General features: G+C 46.7%; 1 protein-coding gene across 1 annotated transcript in view; it reads right to left on the bottom strand.

The window, feature by feature from the left end:
- The window catches only part of PSMA6 (proteasome 20S subunit alpha 6), a 32,205-nt gene extending 5,881 nt beyond the window's left edge, over positions 1–26,324 (bottom strand). Inside the window, exons 1-2 of the mRNA XM_073565193.1 lie at positions 26,162–26,324; positions 795–889 (exon numbers count right to left, since the gene is read on the bottom strand). Of these exons, the coding sequence (XP_073421294.1) occupies positions 795–889; positions 26,162–26,237 (171 nt within the window). The 5' untranslated portion in view covers positions 26,238–26,324. The remainder of the gene's footprint in view (positions 1–794; positions 890–26,161) is intronic.
- Positions 26,325–26,688: the final 364 nt, after the last annotated feature.

Genomic DNA, 26,688 nt, shown 5'->3' with positions numbered 1-26,688 from the left:
TTTTAATAACTTTTTGAATACTTTAGTAGTCTCTACGGGAGACTAGAAGCTGCAGTACTTCGATCGCCTCTGCTATACATAGGCGATGATCAGATCGCCTGCGTGTTGCAGAAATGCTCACTTGCTATGAGCACCAATCACAGGGTGACACTCATAGCAATCTGGCAATGACAACAATAGAGGTCTGCTTCAGACCTCTGGTTGCAATGACAACCCATCAGTGAACTGCGATGATGTAACGGGTCACCGATGGGCGGGATTAGAGACACGCTCCTGGTAAGCGAGAGTTAAATGCCGCTGTCAGAGATTGACAGCTGCATTTAACTAGTTAACAGCTGCGGGTGGATCACAATTTCAACTGCAGCTGTTGCAGGCATATATCAGCTGTACAGATCAGCTGTCATGTGCTCGGAAAGGTACGGGCTCAGTGCCAGAGCCCATACCAAACAGGGGGAGTCGAACATGGGCATACTATTACGCTACATGTCGAAAAGGAGTTAAAGACCGTTTATAGCTTCCTATGTTACAGAATTGCAACGTATCCGTAAAAAGATTGCATGTTTTATAGTGTCTCCATATGGCATCACAATTTTTTTTTTGAGCACCCATAGACTTGAATAGGTGATTCTCATCCAATAATAACCAGTTTCACATATTATCTGGCATATCTTATGCGGTAATGGAGCAAGACATCTACATAGAAATTGGGGAATTTCTTGCTCCCCGAGGCTTAAAAAATAAAGACTGATGTATCTTCTGTTCACTGCCCCTGACATGATGTTTATTTTAGTTACCGGGACTTTCTTTTGTGTGACCACAACAGCACAATCTTTCCCGCGGACCGCCACCGACGTGAGGCCTCCTTGGTTGATGGCTTTAAACGCATATTCTGGGGGGAAAAAAGATAAGATATAAGCCATGTTAAGAAATAGGTAAAAAAATAAAACTTTTTGTCATTCTTCAAATCAAAATGAGTGTGTTAAAAATAACTGAAAAGGACTGAAATGTGAGAAAAACAAAATATACAATATTATAGTATAGTGGTCTTTATTAACCCTATATTGTTACCCCCTAGAATATGTACTGCTGGCATGTGTATTGGATATTGCATTGATTTAAGTGGAGATGAGTGTTGATCAGACAAGTAAAGATGCTTTTTATGTAACATTTTATAGTTCTTTTGAAATCCCCTACTGACTACAAAGAAAACCCTCATTTCAACACATTTTCCTATTCTTATTTCTTGTAAAAGTCATTTCTTTCATCTGTTCTGACTGAAGGTTGTAGCACAGTATTTTTTATCCCCCACTTATTTTTCATTTTTCATCTAGTTCCGGCTTTCAGAGCTGTACATTAATTAAATAGGCTGTGGTAAGGCCAGGTTATTATTATTATTTATTGTTATAGCGCCATTTATTCCATGGCGCTTTACATGTGAGGGGGGTATACATAAAAACAAGTACAATAATCTTAAACAATACAAGTCATAACTGGTACAGGAGGAGAGAGGACCCTGCCCGCGAGGGCTCACAATCTTCAAGGGATGGGTGATAATACAGTAGGCGAGGGTAGAGCTGGTCGTGCAGCGGTTTGGTCGATCGGTGGTTACTGCAGGTTATAGGCTTGTCGGAAGAGGTGGGTCTTCAGGCTCTTTTTGAAGGTTTCGATGGTAGGTGAGAGTCTGATATGTTGTGGTAGAGAGTTCCAGAGTAGGGGTGATGCGCGAGAGAAATCTTGTATGCGATTGTGGGAAGAGGAGATAAGAGGGGAGTAGAGAAGGAGATCTTGTGAGGATCGGAGGTTGCGTGCAGGAAAGTACCGGGAGACGAGGTCACAGATGTATGGAGGAGACAAGTTGTGGATGGCTTTGTATGTCATGGTTAGGGTTTTGTAATGGAGTCTCTGGGCAATTGGGAGCCAGTGAAGGGATTGACAGAGGGGAGAAGCTGGGGAATAGCGGGGGGACAGGTGGATTAGTCGGGCAGCAGAGTTTAGAATAGATTGGAGGGGTGCGAGAGTGTTTGAGGGGAGGCCGCAGAGCATGAGGTTGCAGTAGTCAAGGCGAGAGATGATGAGGGCATGGACTAGGGTTTTTGCAGATTCTTGGGTGAGGAATGAACGGATGCGTGAAATATTTTTGAGTTGAAGTCGGCAGGAAGTGGAAAGGGTTTGGATATGTGGTTTGAAGGAGAGATCAGCATCAAGGATTACTCCGAGGCAGCGAGCTTGTGGGACTGGGGAGAGTGGGCAGTCATTTACTGTAATTGATAGGTTCGTAGGGGGGGTCACGTGAGATGGGGGAAAGATGATGAATTCTGTTTTGTCCATGTTGAGTTTCAGATATCTAGTGGAGAAGAAGGATGAAATAGTGGACAGACATTGAGGGATTCTGGTTAGTAGGGAGGTGATATCTGGTCCAGAGATGTAGATCTGTGTGTCATCAGCATAAAGATGATACTGAAAGCCATGAGATTCTATGAGCTGTCCCAGGCCAAAGGTGTAAATAGAGAACAGCAGGGGCCCTAGGACTGAACCTTGTGGGACTCCGACAGATAGGGGGCGAGGTGAGGAGGTGGTGTGTGAGTGGGAGACGCTGAATGTCCGGTCTGTTAGGTATGATGAGATCCAGGAGAGGGCCAAGTCTGTGATGCCGAGGGATGAGAGGGTCTGTAATAATAGGGAATGGTCCACTGTGTCAAAGGCAGCCGACAGGTCCAGGAGGAGGAGGACAGAGTAGTGTCGCTTGCTCTTGGCAGTTAAGAGGTCATTGGTGACCTTAGTAAGGGCAGTTTCAGTGGAGTGGTGTGACCGGAAGCCAGATTGTAAGCGGTCGAAGAGGGAGCAAGAAGAGAGATGGGAGGACAGTTCAAGGTAGACGTGTTGTTCCAGTAGCTTGGAGGCGTATGGGAGAAGTGATATAGGGCGATAGCTAGACACAGAGGATGGGTCAAGAGAGGGCTTTTTGAGGATAGGTGTGATGGAGGCATGTTTAAAGCTTGAGGGGAAAACACCAGTTGTTAGTGATAGGTTGAAGAGATGGGTTAGGGTTGGGATGAAGACTGTGGTGAGGTTTGGGATGAAGTGGGATGGGATCGGGTCGAGTGCACAGGTGGTGAGATGTGATCTTGAGAGTAGAGTGGAGAGTCGATCTTCTGTAATGGTGGAGAAGTTGGTTTTGAAGGTGGAGGGCTGGGAAGTCGGGAGGAAGGGCTCTGGGGGTTGTTGACCAAAACTGTCCCTGATGTTATCAATTTTCTGCTTGAAAAATGAGGCAAAGTCTTCAGCTGAGATGAGTGGGGAGGGAGGAGGTGCTGGGGGGCGGAGGAGAGAATTGAAGGTGTTGAATAACTGTTTAGGGTTGTGAGACAGGGAGGATATGAGAGATGAGAAGTAGGTTTGTTTAGCTGTGGCGAGTGTGGTCTTGAAAGTAGTGAGGGACTGTTTGAATGCGATGAAATGCTCGTTGGAGTGGGATCTTTTCCATCTGCGCTCAGCAGCCCTGGAAGCTCGCCTCAGCTCTTTGGTCAGGCTGGTGTGCCAGGGCTGTCTGTTGATTTTGCGAGTTTTGGTATGTGTAAGTGGGGCAGCGGATTCCAAAGCTACAGCTATTGTGGTGTTATATAGAGCGGCAGCGTCATCCGCATTGTGTAAGGAACTTATATCTGTAAGAGGGAGGAGGGATTCGGAGAATGAGTGTAGGTCAAGGTGTTTAAGATTCCTGCGAGGGTGTGAAAGTTTGTGGGGTGGGGATTGTAGACATGGAGTGAAGAGGGAAGAGAATGTGAGCAGGTTGTGGTCAGAGAGAGGAAGAGGTGAGTTAGAGAGGTTAGATAGGGAGCAGAGGCGGGTGAAGATGAGGTCCAGTGTGTGGCCATCTTTGTGGGTGGCTGTAGAAGACCATTGAGTGAGGCCGAAGGAGGAAGTGAGAGATAGAAGTTTAGTGGCAGCTGAGAGGGAAGTGTCAATGGGGATGTTGAAGTCGCCCATGATGATAGTAGGGATGTCCACGGAAAGGAAATGAAGTAACCAGGTGGTGAAGTGGTCAAAGAAGGTGGTGGCTGGCCCTGGGGGGCGGTAGATGACAGCCAGTTGGAGGTTGGAGGGGGAGTAGATGCGCACAGAGTGCACCTCAAAGGAAGGGAGGGTAACAGAGGGTGGCAGTGGGATTGGGGTGAAGGAGCAGGTATCTGACAGGAGAAAACCAACTCCTCCACCATGTTTGCTGCTGGGGCGGGGGGTGTGAGAAAGGTGGAAGCCGCCATACGAAAGTGCAGCAGGAGAGGCTGTGTCAGAAGGGGTGAGCCAGGTTTCGGTGATGGCGAGGAAGGAGAGTTTGGTAGTAACAAAAAGATCATGGATGTAGGAGAGCTTGTTGCAGACAGAGCGAGCGTTCCACAGAGCTCCTGTTAGTGGGACTGGGGAAGCGGGGGCTGGGTGAATGGGTATAAGGTTGGAGAGGTTACGGAAGGTTGTGATAGAGCGTGGATGGGAGGTAGAAATGACTGTGGGAATGTGGTGAGGAGGACCAGGATTTGGAGAGATATCACCAGCAGTGAGAAGGAGCAGAGAAAGTGTTACCAGGTGGGAGCAGGAGAGGGCATGAGGGGGCTGTCTGTGTTTGGAGACAGAGGATTGTATGTTAAGGAACAGTTTTGAGGCGGAGGTGAGGTGGATGGGGAGGATTGAAGAAGAGATGAACAGTTCCTTACTAGGAGTAGGGATTAGGGGAATTAGCAGAAAGTGAAGGATTATTGGGGTGAAAGTGAAAACAGACAGAAACATTGTTTACAGTGACTGTGTCCAGTTACCTTCAGTTCCCTTCTGGTTCAATTCTGGTTTTAATTCTTAAATTAATCTTCACACTTCTAGCACACACTTATAGAAATCACAATGCAGACTGAAGTCTATGCAGACTTGTACTCTGCAATATATGTACAACTAAGTGCAGTCAGGTGTGAAGCAGAGAGGAGTGGTCTCTGCTCATCTTGGCCAGACAATTAAGAGTGGACCAGATGTATATGATCAAGCCAGAGTAAACAAGGTCATAAATAACACTGGGGTAAGCTGGGGTTAGCTGAAAGGCATACCATGTGAATGCTAGGTGCAGAGGCAAGTCTATGTGCAAAGCTGGGTGACGCACTGTGTGTCCTTCATAGACAGACAGCAGGAGAGCAGGAGAGCTGGGTGGATGGACATACCATGTGAATGCTAGGTGCAGAGGCAAGTCTATGTGCAAAGCTGGGTGACGCACTGTGTGTCCTTCATAGACAGACAGCAGGAGAGCAGGAGAGCTGGGTGGATGGACATACCATGTGAATGCTAGGTGCAGAGGCAAGTCTATGTGCAAAGCTGGGTGACGCACTGTGTGTCCTTCATAGACAGACAGCAGGAGAGCAGGAGAGCTGGGTGGATGGACATACCATGTGAATGCTAGGTGCAGAGGCAAGTCTATGTGCAAAGCTGGGTGACGCACTGTGTGTCCTTCATAGACAGACAGCAGGAGAGCAGGAGAGCTGGGTGGATGGACATACCTGTCGGAAGAATAGAGGTTCACACAGTGCTCCACCCTGAGCACTACATTTGGGTTTCTGCTGGAATCTTCAAAAAAAAAAAAAAAAATCCAAAACAAAAACCACAATATTCTGATGGGAACCCAGACACAGCCCTGATGGAGTCACTATGAACCATGTCTAACCTCCGTCCTGGCAGTTTTGTCTTTTTCAGATATGCACAAAACTGGACCATGTTTTTTGTGCATGTCTTAAAAAGACAAATACTGGCACGATGAAGGCCAAACAGGGTCCGCAGTGACTCCATCAGCTTCATGGAAGTGAACTGCTCAGTTGGAATACAGTTTTTAAGGTATTCCGACAGAAACCTTGATGGAGTGGTCAGTGGAGAGTGCGCCGTCCAAGCCCAAGACATTCACGTAAGCAAATCTGCACATCTTGCTCACAATCAGCAAGTGTCCCTCATGGTTCAGTCTGTGTGTAATCTGTGTTGCCAGATAAGGCATTAACAGGGCGCTACCCTGCCACTTCCCTCCCAAATCCGGGCACTATCTTGTCACCTCCCTCCCGAACTCGGGCGCTATCCCGCCACCTACCTCCCGAATCCGGGCGCTATCCTGCCACCTACCTCCAGAATATGGGCGCTATCCTGCCACCTCCCTCCAGAATATGGGCGCTATCCTGCCACCTCCCTCCAGAATATGGGCGCTATCCTGCCACCTCCCTCCAGAATATGGGAGCTATCCTGCCACCTCCCTTCCGAATCCGGGCGCTATCCTGCCACCTCCCTCCCAAATCCGGGCCCTATCCTGCCACCACCCTCCCGAATCCGGGCCCTATCCTACCACCACCCTCCCGAATCCGGGCCCTATCCTGCCACCACCCTCCCGAATCCGGGCACTATCCTGCCACCACCCTCCCGAATCCGGGCACTATCCTGCCACCACCCTCCCGAATCCGGGCACTATCCTGCCACCACCCTCCCGAATCCGGGCACTATCCTGCCACCTCCCTCCCGAATCCGGGCACTATCCTGCCACCTCCCTCCCGAATCCGGGCACTATCCTGCCACCACCCTCCCGAATCCGGGCTCTATCCTGCCACCTCCCTCCCGAATCCGGGCCCTATCCTGCCACCACCCTCCCGAATCCGGGCACTATCATGCCACCTCCCTCCCGAATCCGGGCACTATCATGCCACCTCCCTCCCGAATCCGGGCACTATCATGCCACCTCCCTCCTGAATATGGGCAAAATCCTGCCATCTACATCCCGAATCCGGGCAATATCCTACCATTTACATCTCAAATCCGGGCACTATCCTGCCACCTCCCTCCCGATTCCGGACAATATCCTGCCATTTACATCCCGCACTATTCTGCCACTTCCCGGATGAATCCGGGCACTATTCTACTATTTCCCCCTAGAATTAAGTGATCACAGCAATTGTTCCTAATACCTATGTAAGCAAGGTGACCATCAACATAGGAGTCACTCACAGATCTTGAGAAGGAAGATTTGAAAATAAACACACCAAGTTCACCCATAACTAGGGGAAAACACTGTATTTCCTGAGCTAGACAGAATACTTTACTACCAGTGATTGCTGGCACTTTTCCAGGGAATTTTCGAAAACTCGCAAAGCATTTGCTTTACTGCACTTGTAAAATAAAATTGCAGGCCAAAGACAAAGTGAAGACTTCTTTATGCATACAAGGAAATCTGTTTATCAGACACTTTGCAAAACTTAACCCCTAGTTTCCAAAACAATCTCCCAAAGGTCTTTCAAATTGACATAAGGGCATGTCACACTAAGAGATATCGCTAGCAATATCGCTATAACTAGTGACGTTATAGCGATATTGCTAGCGATATCTCTGTGTCTGATACTTACCAGCGACCGGCTCCCCCGCTGGTTATCGCTGATCGCGCGAGAACGTTCAGGACTGTTTCTCGTCGTCAGCTTCCTGTGGCGCTTCCTGCTGTGAGGACGAGCGACGCGTGGAGCCGGGCGGGAGGACGCAGGATCGCCTGGTGTGACAGGTAAGTAGCGATCCCCGTCCCCAGCGATGTCGCTAGTGAGATCTGCCTATGTGGCAGCTCACTAGCGACCACTTAGCGATGTACCAGCGATCCTGACCGCGTCATATCGCTGGTCGGGATCGCTGGTACATCGCTAAGTGTGACAGTACCTTAACTGTGTGATCGGGTAGCTGTGGGGCATTGGTGAGAGCAAGTTTTTGTAACTAATCTGACCCCTACAAAATATATTTTCTCTGTTGGATAACAACCTTTAAGGTGACATAGTGCTCCCTTTTTGACCAGTGCCCCTTCCAACAAAAAGCACTCATTGCCACCAAAATGCAAGTGCAGAAACCATTCCACCTCAATAAAGCCATGGGTTTATAAGGTCAGTGTGAAAGCAACGCCTATACGTGCTGCCTCTTTCTTTGTGTTTTCAGTAGGAACAGCACTGGTAATCACTTTTTTGGGGGCCTTCAGCAGAGCTGTGCGCGTGTCTCTATGCGCCTGCAGCAGAGCCGTGCGTGTGTCTATATGCGCCTGCAGCAGAGCTATGACTGTGTATATGTGCATGTAGCAGAGCTGTGTTGCGTGTATAACGCTGCAGAGAGACACTAACAATAGATCTATTACCTCCCTATTCTAGAACATTACAATTAGTGATAATGACCCCTCCACTTTACACCACCAGGGAGGGAAGATTTAATTAATAGGAAAAAATGTTTTTCTATTTTCTGCTGTCTAAACCTAGAGTGCGTCTTATGACTATGGGACGCATCTTGTCTGAAAAATGCGGTAACTTACTATTTCAAACCTATTTAGGTACCGTATATTTTTGCCTGGAAAATCCCTTACCTCCTGGGAGAGGAAGCTGCTGTAATGTGACTATGTATAAATAACACATTTTGAAATTGTGAGGCAAAAAACATCATTACAGAATGACTTGCAAGAGAATGAGGAAAATGAAAGATGGAATACTAAACAATTATCAAGATGGGGAAAGTTTACGTCGTCATTTCTCAACATGCGAATGGGAAAGTAACAAGACAAGGAAGACAAGAAATGACACATAGTTTTATAGATACTTTTTAAAAACCGCTCACCTATAAATAATGAACAGAGGCAGATAAACCCCGGGGTCACCAGGGTTCACCCACGATTGGGCAATCCTCTTAGTGCTGAAATAGCACAGAAAGAGGACTTAAAAATCCTCCAATAATAGAAAACAGAAAAAGAGCAAAAGGTTTACCCGTCCAGGCCTCCAGACAAATGCACTATCAGGATGCAGTGGACCCATATAATTATGATGGTAACACAGGTGCAAGAATACCGATGAAACAACCGCTCACAGCCTACCAATACATGAAGGGGTGGTTGCCTGGTATGTTAATGCACAATAAAAAAATTCACACCAAAGGTTCCCAAATCAGGCAACACAAAGGGATGCTAATAAAAAGATTTTTTATTAAGGTATTTTAAAAAAGATATAATAAAAAGAAAAATACTATATATGGGGCTTTTCTATAGCAGGTTCCACTATTTCATCATGTGGTGATATTGCTGTTTTTTTTACAGCTTTTCTTTGCATTGTTGGTTATCCATGACATAAGGTCCTTGATTGTGTTGTAAAATCAGTATTTTTCCTTTTATTATATCTTTTTTAAAATACCTTAATAAAAAATCTTTTTATTAGCATCCCTTTGTGTTGCCTGATTTGGGAACCTATGGTGTGAATTATTGTGTTGTGCATTAACATAAACTGTAAGGGATGTGTCCCATTTACAGGGGTTGTTAAAATTTCAGGACTTTTGTGTGATACAATAAAAAACTTGCATGCGGCGCTGTTCACTCTATGGCCATGCACAGCATCCAGGCCAGCCTAGTAGTAACACCCTTCTATTAGCTCAGGCGGGCTGCCCAGCGCTACCAAATGCATGCCATGTGAACAGACATTTACTATTGATGCCCAACTTTATATGCTGCATCGTAGATCTGTAAGAGATCAGCTGTCTTGCCCGATAAAGTAAAAGTGGCTCAAAAAATGTACATTATGATTTACAATATAATATACAAGTGACACCAGGAAATTAAAATAATGAAGGCACACAACCAGCCTGGGCTTTTCTGCACATCTATGTAGGGTGCGTCTCCTACATCATGTTTCAGTTTCACAGTCTAATCTTTTTTCATTCTCCAATCCTAGGTGTTCTTCTAGCCCCTATAGACCTAAATGAAGAGAGTTGAGCACATGCATGACCTCTCCATTCAGTCTGTGTTGACACCGTGGACACCTCTCACCCTAGAGCTGGGTCCTCAATCTCTCTGACATTTATAGCACATACCACAGATATGGCCCAATTGGTTAAAATGGGAACATTCTATCTAAGAGGTTGTCTCATCAGAGAATCCCTCTTTCAGTGTAGGCCTAGAGACCCTCCCATACACAGTACAGTTGTCCGAAGCTGCCGATATACACAGTCTAATGTGTAGGAGGGTCTCACAAATTCTCCCTGAAAGATGATGTCAAGAAAGTGATGAGTGCGTCCTGTTCAATTTCAATGGCTGATCCTTTGTCCGAGCAATCCTGCATATGGGGGAGTTGGGAGAGGTAGATATCTAAGGCCAACACCAATCTAATCTATATAGGGGCAGTGAACAGCAGATTGCAGAAAATTTAACTCCTGGCAAGTTAGGGATGAGATCTGAATGTGAGCGTGAGCGGGCTCCGGCGGCCAATTTCCCGGAGGCCAGTGCATCGCAGCAATGGAGCTGCCTGGGGCTCCGGGCTTTGGGGAAATGCCAGGGGAGCCCCGACACTGGACAGAGAGCCTCCGCAGCCGCCCTCCAGCACAGCGCCCCCACGCTGCGCAAAGAGAAGCCACCGCCGACCCCCAGCACAGAGCCGCCACACTGCTGAAGGAGGCGCCACGGCACAGCTGCCACCAATGAGGTAAAAGGGGGATAACGCCACTTACACCCTCCCTTCATCATCGGGACCACTCCCCCACCATAAGCACTCGGCGCATAAGACGACACCCGGCGTATAAGACGGCCCCCGACTTTTAAGAAGATTTTCAGGGGTTAAAAGGTTGTCTTATACGCCAGAAAATACGGTAACAAAAATACAGAAGTGTGTAAAGATCAAGAATAAGACCAAGCTGGACAAGTACAAAGGCATATGCAAATCAGAAGCCGCGGAGACACCATCACATGTTTCTCAACGCAAGCAATGACTAGCCAGGTCTTTCACCGGGAAGGAACAACCACGGGAAGGGCAGTCTCCAATGAAGGAAACCACCTATGCCAAAACATGGTATCCATCCACAGACAGCTGTTTCGGGGTATTTGCCCCTCATCAGTGTGGAGTAGGAAACTGGCTAGTAGGAGCAATGCCTAGTGGAAGACTATGAAAAATAAGGATGATTGACCTCATGGAGATCAACATCATGCACTGCGGAGACACCATCACGTGTTTCTCAGCGCAGTGATTCTAGAGCATTGCCCCCATCCCTTATGGGAAATATGTAAAACATGCAAATCAGAAGCCGCGGAGACACCATCACGTTTCTCAACGCAAGCAATGACTAGCCAGGTCTTCCACTAGGCATTGCTCCTACTAGCCAGTTTCCTACTCCACACTGATGAGGGGCAAATACCCCGAAACAGCTGTCTGTGGATGGATACCATGTTTTGGCATAGGTGGTTTCCTTCATTGGAGACTGCCCTTTCCGTGGTTGTTCCTTCCCAGTGAAAGACCTGGCTAGTCATTGCTTGCGTTGAGAAACATGTGATGGTGTCTCCGCGGCTTCTGATTTGCATGTTTTACATATTTCCCATAAGGGATGGGGCAATGCTCTAGAATCACTGCGTTGAGAAACACGTGATGGTGTCTCCGCAGTGCATGATGTTGATCTCCATGAGGTCAATCATCCTTATTTTTCAAGTACAAAGGCATGACCCCAACTGAAGCCCTAGAGACTGCTAAACAAAGGCTCACAGCACTTGCTGCAAGACTAGAGAGATGCACTAGGGAAGCTGAGGCCAAGAAGATAAATGCCCTGTTCTCCAAAGAACAATCCAAGGTGTACTCCCAACTACAGAGTAACAGCACATAGGCAGCAACTCAACCAATAGAAGAGACTGAGCAATACTGGAGGGACATATGGGAGAAGGAAAAAACACACAACACCACTGAAATGTGGCTGCAAGATCAGAGAATAAAACACCGCAACAACCTAGAGCAAGAACCAGTCACAATTAGAGGCAAACATCCAACAGCGGGTCAAGAACATGAAGAGCTGGACAGCACCTGGCCCAGACATGATCCACACCTAATGGCTAAAGAAATTACCAGCGGTACATGAGCGCATGGCAAAGCAGATGAACCAACTGCTAGAAGCAGCGTGGCCAACACAAGGAATAACTGTGCGGATCATGAAGGATCCTCACAATGGAACATTCCATCCAACTACCGCCCAATAACCTGCCTTAAAACATGGAAACTCCTGTCATCATAGCCACCAAGCTACAGAACCATATGAACCAGTACATGAATCCAGCTGAGAAAGGATTGGGACCAACACCAGAGGCTCCAAGCACCAGCTCCTAGTAGATTGGTCTGTCTGGATCTTGAGTGACAGCTCTATCTCAGCACAACCTGGATTGACTACATGAAAGACTACATGAAAGCCTATGACTCAATGCCACACACATGGATCTGTGAATGCTTGGCTCTATACAATGTCAACAGGAAATTAAGAACCTTCCTCAGAAACTCAATGGGGCTATAGAGAACATTGGAAGTCAACTCAAGACAACTAGCACAAGTGACCATCAAATGCAGCATATACCTAGGTGATGCACTGTCCTCATTGCTTTTCTGCATAGACTTGAACCCCCAGTGTCCGATAATTACATAGCCTGGCTATTGATACAAGTTCAAGAATGCAAGCCTCAGCCGCCTCCTCTTCATGGATGACATCAAGCTGTATGTGAAAAACGAATGAGACATCAATTGACTGATCCACCTACAGTGAAGACATCGGGATGTCCTTTGGACTGGAGAAGTGTGGCCAGTTGGTAATAAAGAGAGGCAAGGTAGTCAAGACTGATGGAGTGGAATTACCAGCAGGGCACGTAGCAGATGTACAGACATGCTACAAGTACCTTGGCATCCCACAGGGATATGGTAACCATGATGAGGAGGCAAGGAAAGCAGCAACATCCAAAATACCATCAAAGGGTAAGACAGATCCTGAAGAGCCCGCTCAATGGTAAGAATAAAATCCACACCATCAATACATATGCCCTGCCAGTTATAAGATACCCTGCTGGCCAAAAGAAGAGATGGAAGCTGCAGATGTGAAGACACGAAAGCTCCTCACAATGCAGGGAGATCTCCAACCTAAGCCTAGCACCCAAAGATTGTATACCAACAGAAAGGAGGGTGGTCGAGGCTTGATAAGCATCCAAGCCATCATCACAGATGAAACAAGGAGTATCCAGGAATACATCAGAAAAATTGCACCAAAAGAGAAGATGCTGAGAGAAAGCATAAGGCAGCAACAACAGATCTGGAAGGAAGAACAGGAACATGAACTGCCATGGCAAGACAAGCCGCTGCTTTCGAAGTACCATGGACAGATAATGGAGATGGCTGACATGGAGAAATCCTACCAATGGTTGGAGAAAGCTGGACTCCGAGACATCCCAGAGGCACTAATCATAGCGGCACAAGAGCAAGCACTAAGTACCAGATCCATAGAAGCAGGAATCTACCACACAAGACAAGACCCAAGGTGCAAACTATGCAAATAAACCTCAGAAACAGTCCAACACATAGTGGCAGGATGCAAAAAACAAGCAGGAACAGTGTATACCGTACACAGCAACCAAGTAATGGGAATTGAATACAGGAACATCTGCACAGCATATGGGCTAAGTCCCCTAAGTCCAGGTGGGAGACCCCAGAGAAAGTGGTGGAGAATGAAAGGGCAAAAATCTTGTGAGACGTCAAGATCCAGATGGATAAGTAGGTGTTGGCTAACCAACCAGACATTGTGATAGTAGACAAGGATCAGAAGACAGCAATGATAATAGATATGGCAGTGGCAAGTGACAACATCAGAAAGAAGGAATATGAGAAGCTGGAGAAATACCAGGGCCTCAAAAGGAGAACTGGAGAGGATGTGGAAGGTGAAGGCAACAGTGATTCCAATCCAATGGTAATAGGAGCACTTGGAGCAGTGAACCCAAAGTTGGGAAAATGGCTACAACAGATCCCAGGAGCAACATCTGAGCTCTCTGTCCAGAAAAATGCAATGCTGGGAACAACTAAGATCCTCAAACTCCAAGGCCAACAAAGACCACCCCCATTGGGGGTGAGAAGGAAGAGATAATATATTGTATGTATATACACACACTATATATATATATATATATATATATATATATATATATATATATATATATATATACACACACACACACACAGTGTATATATGTGTGTGATATATATATATATATATAAATAATCACACACACACACACATACACACACACACACACACACACACACAGAGTACAGACCCTATGCAGGTTCAGAGTCCACTAGAAACTCGCACACCAGTGATGGTGTATTTCACTGATTACTCAGTGAAATACCAGTATAACAATTGGATCTGTGAGTTTCAAGAACTCTCTCCAGTGCACATAGGGTTTCACATAGAGTACAGACCAAAAGTTTGGATACACCTTCTGATTCAAAGAGTTTTCTTTATTTTCATGACTATGAAAATTGTAGATTCACTCTGAAGGCATCAAAACTATGAATTAACACATGTGGAATTATACAATTAACAAAAAAGTGTGAAACAACTGAAAATATGTCTTATATTCTAGGTTCTTCAAAGTAGCCACCTTTTGCTTTGATTACTGCTTTGCACACTCTTGGCATACTCTTGATGAGCTTCAAGAGGTAGTCACCGATCTTCCAACAGTCTTGAAGGAGTTCCCAGAGATGCTTAGCACTTGTTGGCCCTTTTGACTTCACTCTGCAGTCCAGCTCACCCCAAACCATCTCGATTGGGTTCAGGTCTGGTGACTGTGGAGGCCAGGTCATCTGGTGTAGCACCCCATCACTCTCCTTCTTGGTCAAGTAGCCCTTACACAGCCTGGAGGTGTGTTTGGGGTCAATATGATCGCTTGCACAGTGCTCCTTGGGATGTTTAAAGTTTTGGAAATCATTTTGTATCCAAATCCGGCTTTAAACTTCTCCACAACAGTATCACGGACCTGCCTTTTGTGTTCCTTGGTCTTCATGATGCTCTCTGTGCTTCAAACAGAACCCTGAGACTATCACAGAGCAGGTACATTTATACGGAGACTTGATTACACACAGGTGGATTATATTTATCATCATTAGCAGGGCTGTGGAGTCGGTAAGCCAAACCTGCGACTCCGACTCATCAATTTCCCTTACACCGACTCCAACTCCGACTCCCACATATATTGCTTATATTTAAGTGAAAAATGTATATAACACTATGTAATAAACTATGTAAGTGGCAACCAGTTTTCAACAAAAACATACTAAATAACATTTGTGCAGTCTATGAATTTGTTCTAAGAAATAAAATTGCCTCCATCAGATCCTCCTTCATAGGTGACCTCAAATCTGACCTAATAATTTTAAGGCCAGAGAACAACCTCTCTACACTAACTTGGGTTGGAGGCAAAGCCGTAACCACATGGGCAACATCTCTAACAATTTCCGGGTATAAAGGAATTGCCTCATGCACAGTTAGTTTTGATGAACGGGTGAATTTTTCTACTTCTATGAAAGCTACCTCAGTGAGAGCTTCTTTTTCTTTAGTAAGCTGTTGATCATCAAGCAGTAAACGATGACTTGGGTCCACATAAACAGCTGCCAGAAAAATTTTATTTTCCAATAGCTGTGTCTCTCTCCATTTCATTGAAGCAGAAATGCCATCTGCGATTAAACCTCCTCTTTGGGACAGGTAAAATAGCTAGTTCTTCCACTCCCTTATGAAAATGCCAGGAGTTAAATCCTCAACTTGTAATTTTTTAGTCACAGTAAATGGGTGATTAAGCAATTCCTTCAATTTAGCCACCTGTGTCCATTGACCTTCATTTAGGGTTACCTGAGGGTTCGCCATATCTATAAGAAACGGTTTTAGTTCAAGCAATCGCTCAATCATTAAATAAGTGCTGCCCCACCGAGTGGCTTGATCGACAATTGCCCCTTTCCCAGCACGTCTCTTCAAGATGGAATCAATTTTAGGGGTTCTGGCGGCAATAACCAATTTCCTCACTTTTCCAATCAGATTTCCAGCATGTTCCTCTTGCAGACTATGTCTTATTGCCAGCTGCAGCGTGTGCACAACTTTCTCAAGCTCCGGGCCCAGGAATCGGATCCTGTACAGGGCAGGCACCCTCCCCCTCCTTTCTCTGGTGAAGACGGCAGAAGACAGGACAGAGGAGGGGAGATTGCCCCCTGCAGTCTGGAGCCGGTACAGGACAGGAGCACTGCAGCATACAAGTGAGTTTTGATAGGTGCGTGCGCCTGCTTCTAGGGGGGGCAGCTGCCCCCCTGCCCGTCGCTGGCAACGGCCATGATTCACACACAGCGTTTTTGCAGATACATTTTTTTGCAGTAAAATGCAGTGACTTTGTGCATCCCAGCAAAGTCAATGGGTTTCAAGATATGACATTCAGACACATCGTTTTGTGAGGATCCGTTTTTGGGCTGAATGAGCATGTCAGTTTGTGTGGCGTTTTTCTAATCTGCTTTTGCTATTGAAAACATTATCTATGAGCTCAAAAACCTTTCAGGTGATGCGGTTTTTTAAAAAGCTGATCTGCTTTTTCAGCTGAAAAACGTATCATCAAAAAACGCAGCAAAAAAACTGTGTGAGAATGTAGCCTTAGCTCAGGAATAGAACTGCCATTTTCATAACTTTCCCAAATTACTATGAAAAAATATTCAGCACATTCTGCATTGAACTACTGTACCCAATTTATCATATATTTTAGGAGTCGGAGTCGGTCCATTTTATACTCCACGACGCCGACTCCACTGCCCTGATCATTAGTCATTTAGGACAACAATGGATCATTCAGAGATCCACAATGAACTTCTGGAGTGAGTTTGATGCATTGAAAGAAAAGGGGCCGAATAATATTGCACGCCCCACTTTTCAGTTTTTGACTTTCCACAAAAATTTAAAATAACCAATAAATCTCATTCAACTTCATAACTGCGTTCCACTTGTTGTTGATTCTTCCCAAAAAATTTACATTTGGTATCTTTATGTTTGAAGCATGATATGTGGGAAAAGGTTGAAAAGTTCCAGGGGGCCGAATACTTTTGCAAGGCACTGTATATAATAATCTGAATGTGTGTGTGTGTATCACCAACCAATCACGAAGCAGCAGAGTGGGACACCAACCAATCACAAAGCAGCAGAGTGGGACGCGGATGGAGAGTGGGGCTGAGGACGGATACAGCAGGACAGCGCATGGAGGGCGGGGCTGTGGAGGAAGACAGTCTTCAGGATAGGGGCCGAATAGTGCCGGCTCCCTCCCAACCCTGGCCCGGCTCAGTCGGCGCTCCCCGTCGCCAATTGCGCTATCCCCCCTCTCCCCTGCAGCTTCCTGGCCTAAATTTAGTCCTCGGCTTCTACTGCGTATTACTACAGCGCTAGGCCACGCCCCCACAGGCCGTCCAATCATACGTGCTGCAGCTCAGCTCTAGCTCTGCCCACTCTGGCCGCCCGTGCTAGGCCACGCCCCCGCAAGCCGCCCAATCTCATGCGCTGCAGCTCAGTCCAACCCCGCCCACTCCAGCCGAACTAACAATCTGCACACCTCTCTCTCCTGGTCCCGTCGTCATCGCGTGTGGTGCATGGAGAGCGGGGATGTGGAGTAAGGAAGACAGCGGGGCTGTAGAGTAGTGATGGGCAGTCCGGCTCTTTTTGGTGATTCAGCTCTCACGGCTCCGCTCACCAAAAAGAGCCGGCTCTAAATGGATCCCTATTGTTTATATGTTCAGGCGTCCGAAACCCCGCCCACTTTCATAGAGCCAATTAAATTGCTGAGTGGGTGGCGTTTTGTTCTGGTGGGTGGAGTTACGTCTGCCGAACACTGGGATTTTACACCCAGTGAAAGCCATTCAGGGATTTTAGTGGCTCTCATTGAGGTGCCGGCTCCGATCGTTCACAGCAGGGAGATGGCTCTTTGTGTCAGATCGTTCGCGAACGACACATCACTACTGTAGAGGGAGAGAGCGGGAGAGCAGGGCTGTGAACGAAGAGACCGGGGCTGTGGATGGAGAGAGCGGGAGAGCAGGGCTGTGAACGAAGAGACCGGGGCTGTGGATGGAGAGAGCGGGAGAGTAGGGCTGTGAACGAAGAGACCGGGGCTGTGGATGGAGAGAGCGGGAGAGTAGGGCTGTGAACGAAGAGACCGGGGCTGTGGATGGAGAGAGCGGGAGAGTAGGGCTGTGAACGAAGAGACCGGGGCTGTGGATGGAGAGAGCGGGAGAGTAGGGCTGTGAACGAGAGACCGGGGCTGTGGATGGAGAGAGCGGGAGAGCAGGGCTGTGAACGAAGAGACCGGGGCTGTGGATGGAGAGAGCGGGAGAGCAGGGCTGTGAACGAAGAGACCGGGGATGTGGATGGAGAGAGCGGGAGAGCAGGGCTGTGAACGAAGAGACCGGGGATGTGGATGGAGAGAGCGGGAGAGCAGGGCTGTGAACGAAGAGACCGGGGATGTGGATGGAGAGAGTGGGAGAGCAGGGCTGTGAAGGAAGAGTACGGGGCTGTGGACGGGGAGAGCAGGGCTAGGACGAAGAGAGCGGGGATGTTGAGGGACACGGATGTAGAGCGCGGCAACGGAGGGATAGAACGGGACGGCGGGTGGAGAGCGGGGCTGTTAAGGAAGACAGCGGGACCCACAGTTAGGTGCTATGCCCGGGCAACGCCGGGCTCTTCACCTAGTGTGTGTATATTATATATACACACACACACACATACACACAGCTCTGGCAAAAGTTGAGCGACCACTACAAAATTTTCAGTGTCTGATCTTTCTCTTTATAGGTATAATTTTGAGTAAAATGTAAACTGCTCTTTTATTCTATAAACTACTGACAACATGTCTTCAAATTTCCAAGCACTAAATTTTGTATTTATTTTCAGAAAATTAAGGGCATGTGCACACATGCGGAATTGCCGCAGAAGTTTCCGTGGCAATTCCGCAACTCCCTGTCACGGGAAATATGCATGTTTGCAAGCGTAATTAGCTTCTAGAATGCTAGCATTTTCCAAACTATCTGTAGCATCGCTTGATTGACTATGTTTGACTAGTGTGACCAACTTTTTATGCTAAGTTCACACGTACCGGAACTCTCGCGGAAATTACCGCGAGAATTCCGGAATTCCAGTCCGCGGGAAAATCGCATTTTAAATTCCCGCGATTTTCCCGCGGAAAAACTAGCATTTTGCAAGCGTAATTAGCTTACAAAATGCTAGCGTTCTCCAAGCGATCTGTAGCATCGCTTGGAGAACTGATTGACAGGTTGGTCACACTCGTCAAACACAGTGTTTGACGAGTGTGACCAACTTTTTACTATTGAGGCCGCCTATGCAGCATCAGTAGTAAAAGATAAAATGCAAAAAAAAAATAAAAAAATGGTGTTATTCTTACCTTCCGACGTCCCGCGCATCCGTTCCCAGTAATCCTTTGCGAAAATGCCCGAGATGACGTCCGTTCTCACGGGATCGCGACGTCTCGCGGTAATTCGCGATGACGTCGCGCGAATGACCGCGAGACTTCGCGATCCCGCGAGAACGGACGCCATCGCGGGCATTTTCGCAAAGGATTACTGGGAACGAGAGCGTGAAGAGAAGCGGGAAGACTGCACGGGACGTCGGAGGGTGAGAATAACAATATTTTTTATTTTTAAATTCTTTTTTTACAGGGATATGGTACCCAAAGCCCGGAGGACAGTCTCCTCTCCTCCGGACCGTGGGTACCATCCGCAATTGTTCTGCTTACTTTCCGCATGGTGTGCACAGCCACATGCGGGAAGTAAGCGGAACAATGCATTCCTATGGGTGCGGGATCGCCGCGATTCCGCAAATTAATGAGCATGCTGCGTTTTTTACCGCGAAGCGATTCCGCCGCGGTAAAAACCGCAGCATTAGCACAGCATTGCGGAATCCCAGAGGAATGCATGGGATGCTTATTTTTCCCATTTTCGCAGCAAAATCGTGCGATTAAAACCGCCGCGGAAACGCGAAAAAAACGCCACGTGTGAACTCAGCCTTACTCTTGATGCTGCCTATGCGGCATCAATAGTAAAAAGATATAATGATAAAAATAAAAAATAAAAATTGTGATATTCTCACCTTCCGGCGGCCCCCGCAGCCTTCCCGATCCTCGCGATGCTCCTGGCAACTCCCATTCCCAACGATGCCTTGCAACAATGACAACAGATAACGTAGCATCACGCGAGACCGCTACGTCATTACAGGTCATTGTCGCAAGGCATCGCTGGGACCGGAAGATGCTAGCAGCGTGGTGAGAGGCGGGAAGGACTCCAGGGGCCGCCGGAAGGTGAGAATATCACGATTTTTTATTTTAATTCTTTTTAACAGGGATATGGTACTCAGGGCCTGGAGGACAGTCTCCTCTCCTCCAGACCCTGGGTACCATCCGCACATGTTCTGCTTACTTTGCGCATGGTGGGCACAGCCACATGCGGAAAGTAAGCGGATCAAGCATTACTGTGTGTGCGGAATCCCAACGATTCCGCACAAAGAATGACAATGCTGTGTATTTTTCCGCGATGCGATTCCGCCGCGGAAAAATACTCAGCATTAGCACAGCATGTGCGGAATGTCACTGAATTCAATGGGTTGCGTTTTGTATGCGTTTTCGCGGCAAAAACGCTTACAATCCGCAACGTGTGCACGTAGTCTAAAAGTGGTCAAAAGAACAAAAAAATGCAATGCTTGCAGACCTCGAATAATGCTAAGAAAACAAGTTCATAATCATTTAGAAACAACAATACTAACGTTTTAACTCAGGAAGAGTTCAGAAATCAATATTTTGTGGAATAACCATAATTTTTAAATCACAGCTTTCATACGTCTTGACAGTCTTTCACACTTCTTTTGGGTGACCTTATGCCACTCCTGGTACAAACAGCTGTTCTTCTTTGTTTGATGGCTTGTGACTATCTTAATTATATTCCAGAGGTTTTCAATGGGGTTCATGTCAGGATATTAGGCTTGCCATGACAGGGATTTGATGTAGTGGTCCTTCATCCACACATTGACTGACCTAGTTGTGTGGCATGTCGCATTGTCCTGCTGGAAAAAACAGTCCTCAGAGTTGGGGAACATTGCCTCAGCAGAAGGAATCAACTGTTTTTCTAGGATAACCTTGTATGCGACTTGATTCATACGTCCTTCGCAAAGATTAACCTGCCCAATTCCAGCCCTGCTGAAGCATCCCCAGATCATCACCGATCCTCCACCAAATTTCACAGTGGGTGCAAGACACTGTGGCTTGTACGCCTTTCCAGGTCTCCGTTTAACCATTAGACGACCAGGTGTTGGGCAAAAGCTGAAAATGTGACTCCTAAGAGAAGATTACCTTACTCCAGTCTTCTATGGTCCAATCCTTATGGTCTTTGGCAAACTTCAGCCTGGCTCTCCGTTGCTTCTCATTGATGAAAGGCTTTTTTCTACCTTTACATGACTTGAGCCCTGCCTCTAGAAGCCTATTACGAACTTTTCTTGCCGTGCACTTCACCCCAGCTGCCATTTGCTGTTCCTTTTGTAGATCCCTTGATGTCATCCTGCGGTTGCTGAGTGACAACTGAATAAGATGACGATCATCCGGTCAGTGGAGAGTCGTTTTTGCACTCTGCAGGTCTGTAGCTTTGTTGTCCCCAATGTCTGCTGCTTGACCTTGTTGTAATGGATTGCAGTCTTAGAAATTTTAAGGATGGAGGCAACATGATGCTCACTGTATCTCTCTGCTAGTAAAGCCAGAATTGAGCCCTTCCCTTCCTCACTCAAGATTTTTCTTTTCAACTCCTTTGGCATGGTTAAAAGCTATTTTTTCATTCCTATTACTTTTGGGATATTACTAGTACTTGTTTTGCCATCCAGTTTTGTCCTATTGCAAGAGAATTGTGAACACCACAGCAGGGTTTTTTATAGTTTCCTTCGTTAAATAAGATTTGGTTCAGGTGATCACCTAATCAGAAGCACATTAAGTAGAATGAGGTGTACTTTGGTTGGAATTCAACTGACACTGGAATGGAATGGCTGTCAGACATGGAGAGAAGCTGATTTTTATAAAACTGGGCAGTGGTCTCTTAACTTTTGCCAGAGTTGTATATCTCCGGTGACTACACAGAACAAAATTGAAGTCAGTGCTAGGGATGATTGAAAAGCTTCAGATAATAGCTTATCCAAATAGCTATAGCGCCTCCCACACAGCTGCATCGGTAACACCACATGCATGGATAGCCTGTTTGTTGTGCTCTCCATTACATGTGTTGTGACTGTCAAAGAGCAGCAACACTTACAGCTGCAGTGCCGAACAACTGATCACCGGGAGCGCTCCAGGTAACTCAGGCAGCTATTCTGATAAGCACTTATCAGAAGCTATTGAGCAAAAGAGTTATGGAAGGCAGAATGCGCAGGCTTTATGGCTGAGCACCTGATGTAACAGGCACAAAGTGAAGAGAGGGGAGGAGAAATGAAGGGAAGATGCAGCGTCATCTTCCAGGCAGCCTATGCCCCATAGCCTGAAAGATCTAATTAAAGCAAGAAAAGAAAATTTTTACACAAGGTATCTGATATGAGGCATACAGGTATGACTAGTTTCAGTTGTCTACAATCTGTATGCCCATATTAATACCTCAAATTGCTCAAAGGGGTGACCGGTCCCTTTAATATATTTATGACTTGCATCTGCAGATACATGGACACTACATATTTCCCCTTGCAAGGGGTTTTCCAGTTTTGCAAAACCTGTCCGCTTGCTGCAGTATGTCACTTACAAATAAACAAACAAAAAAAATGCTTTTCATTTCTCACCCTCCCATGGTCCAGCACTGAGTGTCCACCACTGCTCCTGGTGTCTGCAGGACTAGCCTCACATCAACAGTGTTGCAGCCAATCACTGAGATTGGCAGCTCTATTGAGCTCACCGATTGGCTGCAGCACTGCTGATGTGAGGTCAAAGCGGAAGACAATAACAGACACCGGAAGCAGCAGCGGAGACTCAGTGCTGGACCCGCGGAAGGTGAGTAATGTACAGTTTGGATATGAGCACACATCTGGAATCACATTAAAAAGCACTAAAATATGTCCCTAAAAATGAACATAATGTAATATAAAAAAGACTAGTTTACGGTTAGTGTTTTTGAGCTTCTTTTAACCGCTTCAGGCTTCCAAAGCGATCCTTCTGGCACCTTGTGCTTGGAAGCTGTTCACTAGTAATACATACATTAAAAAAATGCCAGAGGCAAAACCACTGCGAAAAGCATTGAAAGGCACATGAGAAAAGACGCTTCAGTGTAAAAACTGCCAGGGTTTTTCTTAAGTCTTAAGGAAAGACTGAACAATAGGCACGTCAGTACACAACAGACACTTTCCGTTAGTTTTTTTTTGTTAACTAAATTGCAGTTGTGGAACAGGGCTTTTCTTAAATTGGAAAACCCCTTTAAACTAGAGCTGCCATAGCAGCCTTAGGTTACAGGGGGAAAAAAAACCTTTCCTCTTCGTTTGGAGGAAAGACAATTTCTGCACCAGCATAGAAGAGGGTTCTTCACGGTAAGAGCAGTGAGGCTCTGGAATTCTCTTCCTGAGGAAGTGGTGATGGCCAACTCACTGAATGAATTTAAGAAAGGAATGGATGCTTTTCTTGTGAGCAACAGTATAAAAGGTTACGAATAACAGAATATTATAGGTAGATGGTTGACCCAGCTTAGGGGAAGGAATTTTTATCCCTATGGAGAAAATTGGCTTCTACTCTGTGGGTTTTTTGCCTTCCCCAGGATCAACAATTCAGAACAGCTGCACTAAAAATAGGCTGAACTAGATGGACATAAGGTCTTCCGTCAGCCTTCAAAACTATGTTACAAGTGACAGCTGCTGACAGGGCGACACTGGGTCTAGGTAACCCCAACAGCAGGGGGACCTACGGTGTGTAAAGCTACCAGAGAGGCAGAAACATCTAGGTGCCATGTACAACTTTCCTACAGTTTAGTGTTTACAGCTCCTATGCAGATTGATGTGTCTCCATCATCAGAGTGCAAAATAGAATTCGTAGTCAGCCTCAGCGTTCAGGTAACTGAAGCAAGAGAGGTCATCACTTATGATGGCCCCAGCAGAGATTTTCAGAGCAGCAGCAACAGGACACTCATCCGGGAAGTATGGAAACATTTGTGTTTTTATAACATTTTTCCGGTTATAAATAATTCAAATAGGATAACCCCTTTAACTACTTCTGGACAGCTCATCTACTATATAATCGTCAAATGCTGTCTGTCTGTAACGGAAATCCCGCGTCGCTGATTGGTCGCAGCCGTCCAGCCGCAACTAATCAGCGACAGGTGCAGTCCGGCCGTGGATTGTTACGGAATTCGAACGACGCACGCTACCCCTACTGTCGGGAGATCTGCGACGCTAGCCGCTGATCTCCCGACGGTTGCCGCGGGTCATCTCCTGCCGCACGGCGGTCAGCGGCGACGCAGCCGAGAGATGACCGGCGCTAGCCGGTACCCAGGGCCCGGAGGAGAGGAGACTCACAACCAGGCCCTAGGTACCATAAACCTGTAAAAAATAGAATTAAAATAAAAAAATTAGTACTCACCTTCCGACGGCCCCCAGACTCTTTCCCTCCTCTCACCACCCGCCTAGCATCTTCCGATCCCAGTAATGCTTTGCGCGAAAGACCGCTGACGATAGTGACGTCATCTCCTGTCCTTCGCGCTAAGCATTACTGGGACCGGAAGATGCCGGGAGCGTGGAGAGGAGATTGGGGGCCATCAGAAGGTGAGAATAACCTTTTTTTTTTTTTCTACATTCTATCTTTTACTATTGATAGGCAGCATCAATAGTAAAAAGTTGATCAAAATTGTCAAACACTATCCTTAACAAGTGTGACCAACCTGTCAATCACATTCCAAGCGATGCTTCAAATCGCTTGGAATGCGCTTGAATTCCGCACGTGAAAATTGCATGAAAAACGCATGTTTTCTGCGGGAAAATTCATGCGAATTTGCATGCGTTTTTCCCGAGGCGGGAGTTGCGCAAATGCTGTGGAAATTTCTGCAGCATTTCTGCAACGTGGGTACTTGGCCTCAGTGTGACCACCAGCAGAGACCAGGCCCCCGCTGTGAGATCGCCGATCGTGGTGGATCGTCCTGGACCATCTTTTGAACGTCGGTCTCCCACTGGCCATATTCTAGAATACCCAATGCGTTAGAATCGAGCCACCATCTAGTAGACTATAAATGTCAGGGTGGTCCGCATTCTACTCTGTAGTGAAGTTCTAAAATGTCGTTGTATAGAAGCACAGCTACAAGAGATCAAGCTCCTGCGGGGGAACTGGCTGGCAGAGACAGCAGAATTCTACATACAGAAGGCAAAGGGGTTTTACTACCATCTCTGACTTCTCTATTGATGTATAAAACAACTCTGTACACAGGAGTGGAACTTACAGAGAAAAACTACAATGGAAAGATTGACACCTGTGCTGTGCTTTCCAGACACTCCTTATTTTAACACACAAATGCTGATGTGTGAATGAGGCCTAACAGAAAGGGGAACAAAAATAAAAAAGGATTTTACTGGTGCTTTGTGGACATAAAAAAAGGAAAACCAGACTTCCCTTATATTCTCGTCAAGAATCGCCAGATTATTATTAATAAAAGTATGAAAAAACAAAAATAAGTGCAAAAATTATTTCAAGATCAGAACAAGACAAAAACTTCAGGTTTTAAAATTGTATGTACTAAAAAAACCCCACAAAACCACAAAAGTGCCTGGTCAGGAGTAGGGGGGAAATGGCCCAGGCCTGAACTGGTTAAAGGATCCTTATTGGTACCTAACACAGGGGAATGAAGACAGATCAGCCCCCAGTATAGAGGACAGAGATCCAGTCCTTCCACATCCGGCTCTGGGAGAGCTGGGTGATGACGCCTCTGGCTGCTGATCTCCGCTGAGTGATGAGCCTAATTTCTGCTGGCCCTCTCTGGTCAAAGACCCCCCCCCCCACTGGGTGGTGTGATGACCCCCATGGCTGCTGGCCTCCTCTGGGCAATGACTCCCCTATGGGCGATGTGATGACCCCATGGCTGCTGCACCCCAGCTTTCCTATGGACAATTTATTAGGAAATAGGCATTCCTGTCAGGGTCTGGGAAAGCTGGGTGACATTGCTGTGGGGTGTTGTACTTGTGAAGCCATAGGTATAATGAATGACCAGTGAGACACGGCCAGCCACGGTCCACAGGCCCAGCGTGACACAGCAGCTGCAGAGCGGTCACAGCAGAAGGAAAAGAACTGCTAGCGGTTACTCACCGACTTGATAGAGTCTCCCTTCCGGGGAGAAAATTGTGATGTGCCGGTCAAACCCCGCGCTGGACCCCCGAGACATGACTAGACAAAGATGCAGCAACTTCCCGGTGCCTCAAAGGATCCTGCTGCGCTGGGAATTTTGCGTCATCATTCCTCGCAGACAATCGCACCAATCACAAGCTGGAATCCCTATCACGTGACCTAAGAAACGTGCCGCCGCCGCCATCTTTTAATAGGGAAAGGTGCCCAAGCTTCAAATCGAAAGTGCAAAGTGAATTGTTTCTATGATAAGACGTGTGAGGGGGCTGCCATCATTACCGGGAGAACACCGACATGTGGTTAACAGGAGATGGGAGTTAAAGGTGGTGTCCATCCCTGGTGCAACCTTTGGCATTGCCATGTGCTGACTGGAGTCTCAACTGCATCTGGCAAAAAATTTCACCAGGGTTGGATCACCACTTTAATGTGCCCACGTATGCAGAAAATTTCTGCATGAAAACCGGACACCTTCCCAGAAAACGCGGGTTTTT

Source organism: Dendrobates tinctorius, unplaced genomic scaffold (genome assembly GCF_039654945.1).
Source record: "Dendrobates tinctorius isolate UK_male_01 unplaced genomic scaffold, ASM3965494v1 ptg000574l, whole genome shotgun sequence".
NCBI classification, from domain to species: domain Eukaryota; kingdom Metazoa; phylum Chordata; class Amphibia; order Anura; family Dendrobatidae; genus Dendrobates; species Dendrobates tinctorius.
This window is presented reverse-complemented; position numbering and strand designations above follow the sequence as displayed.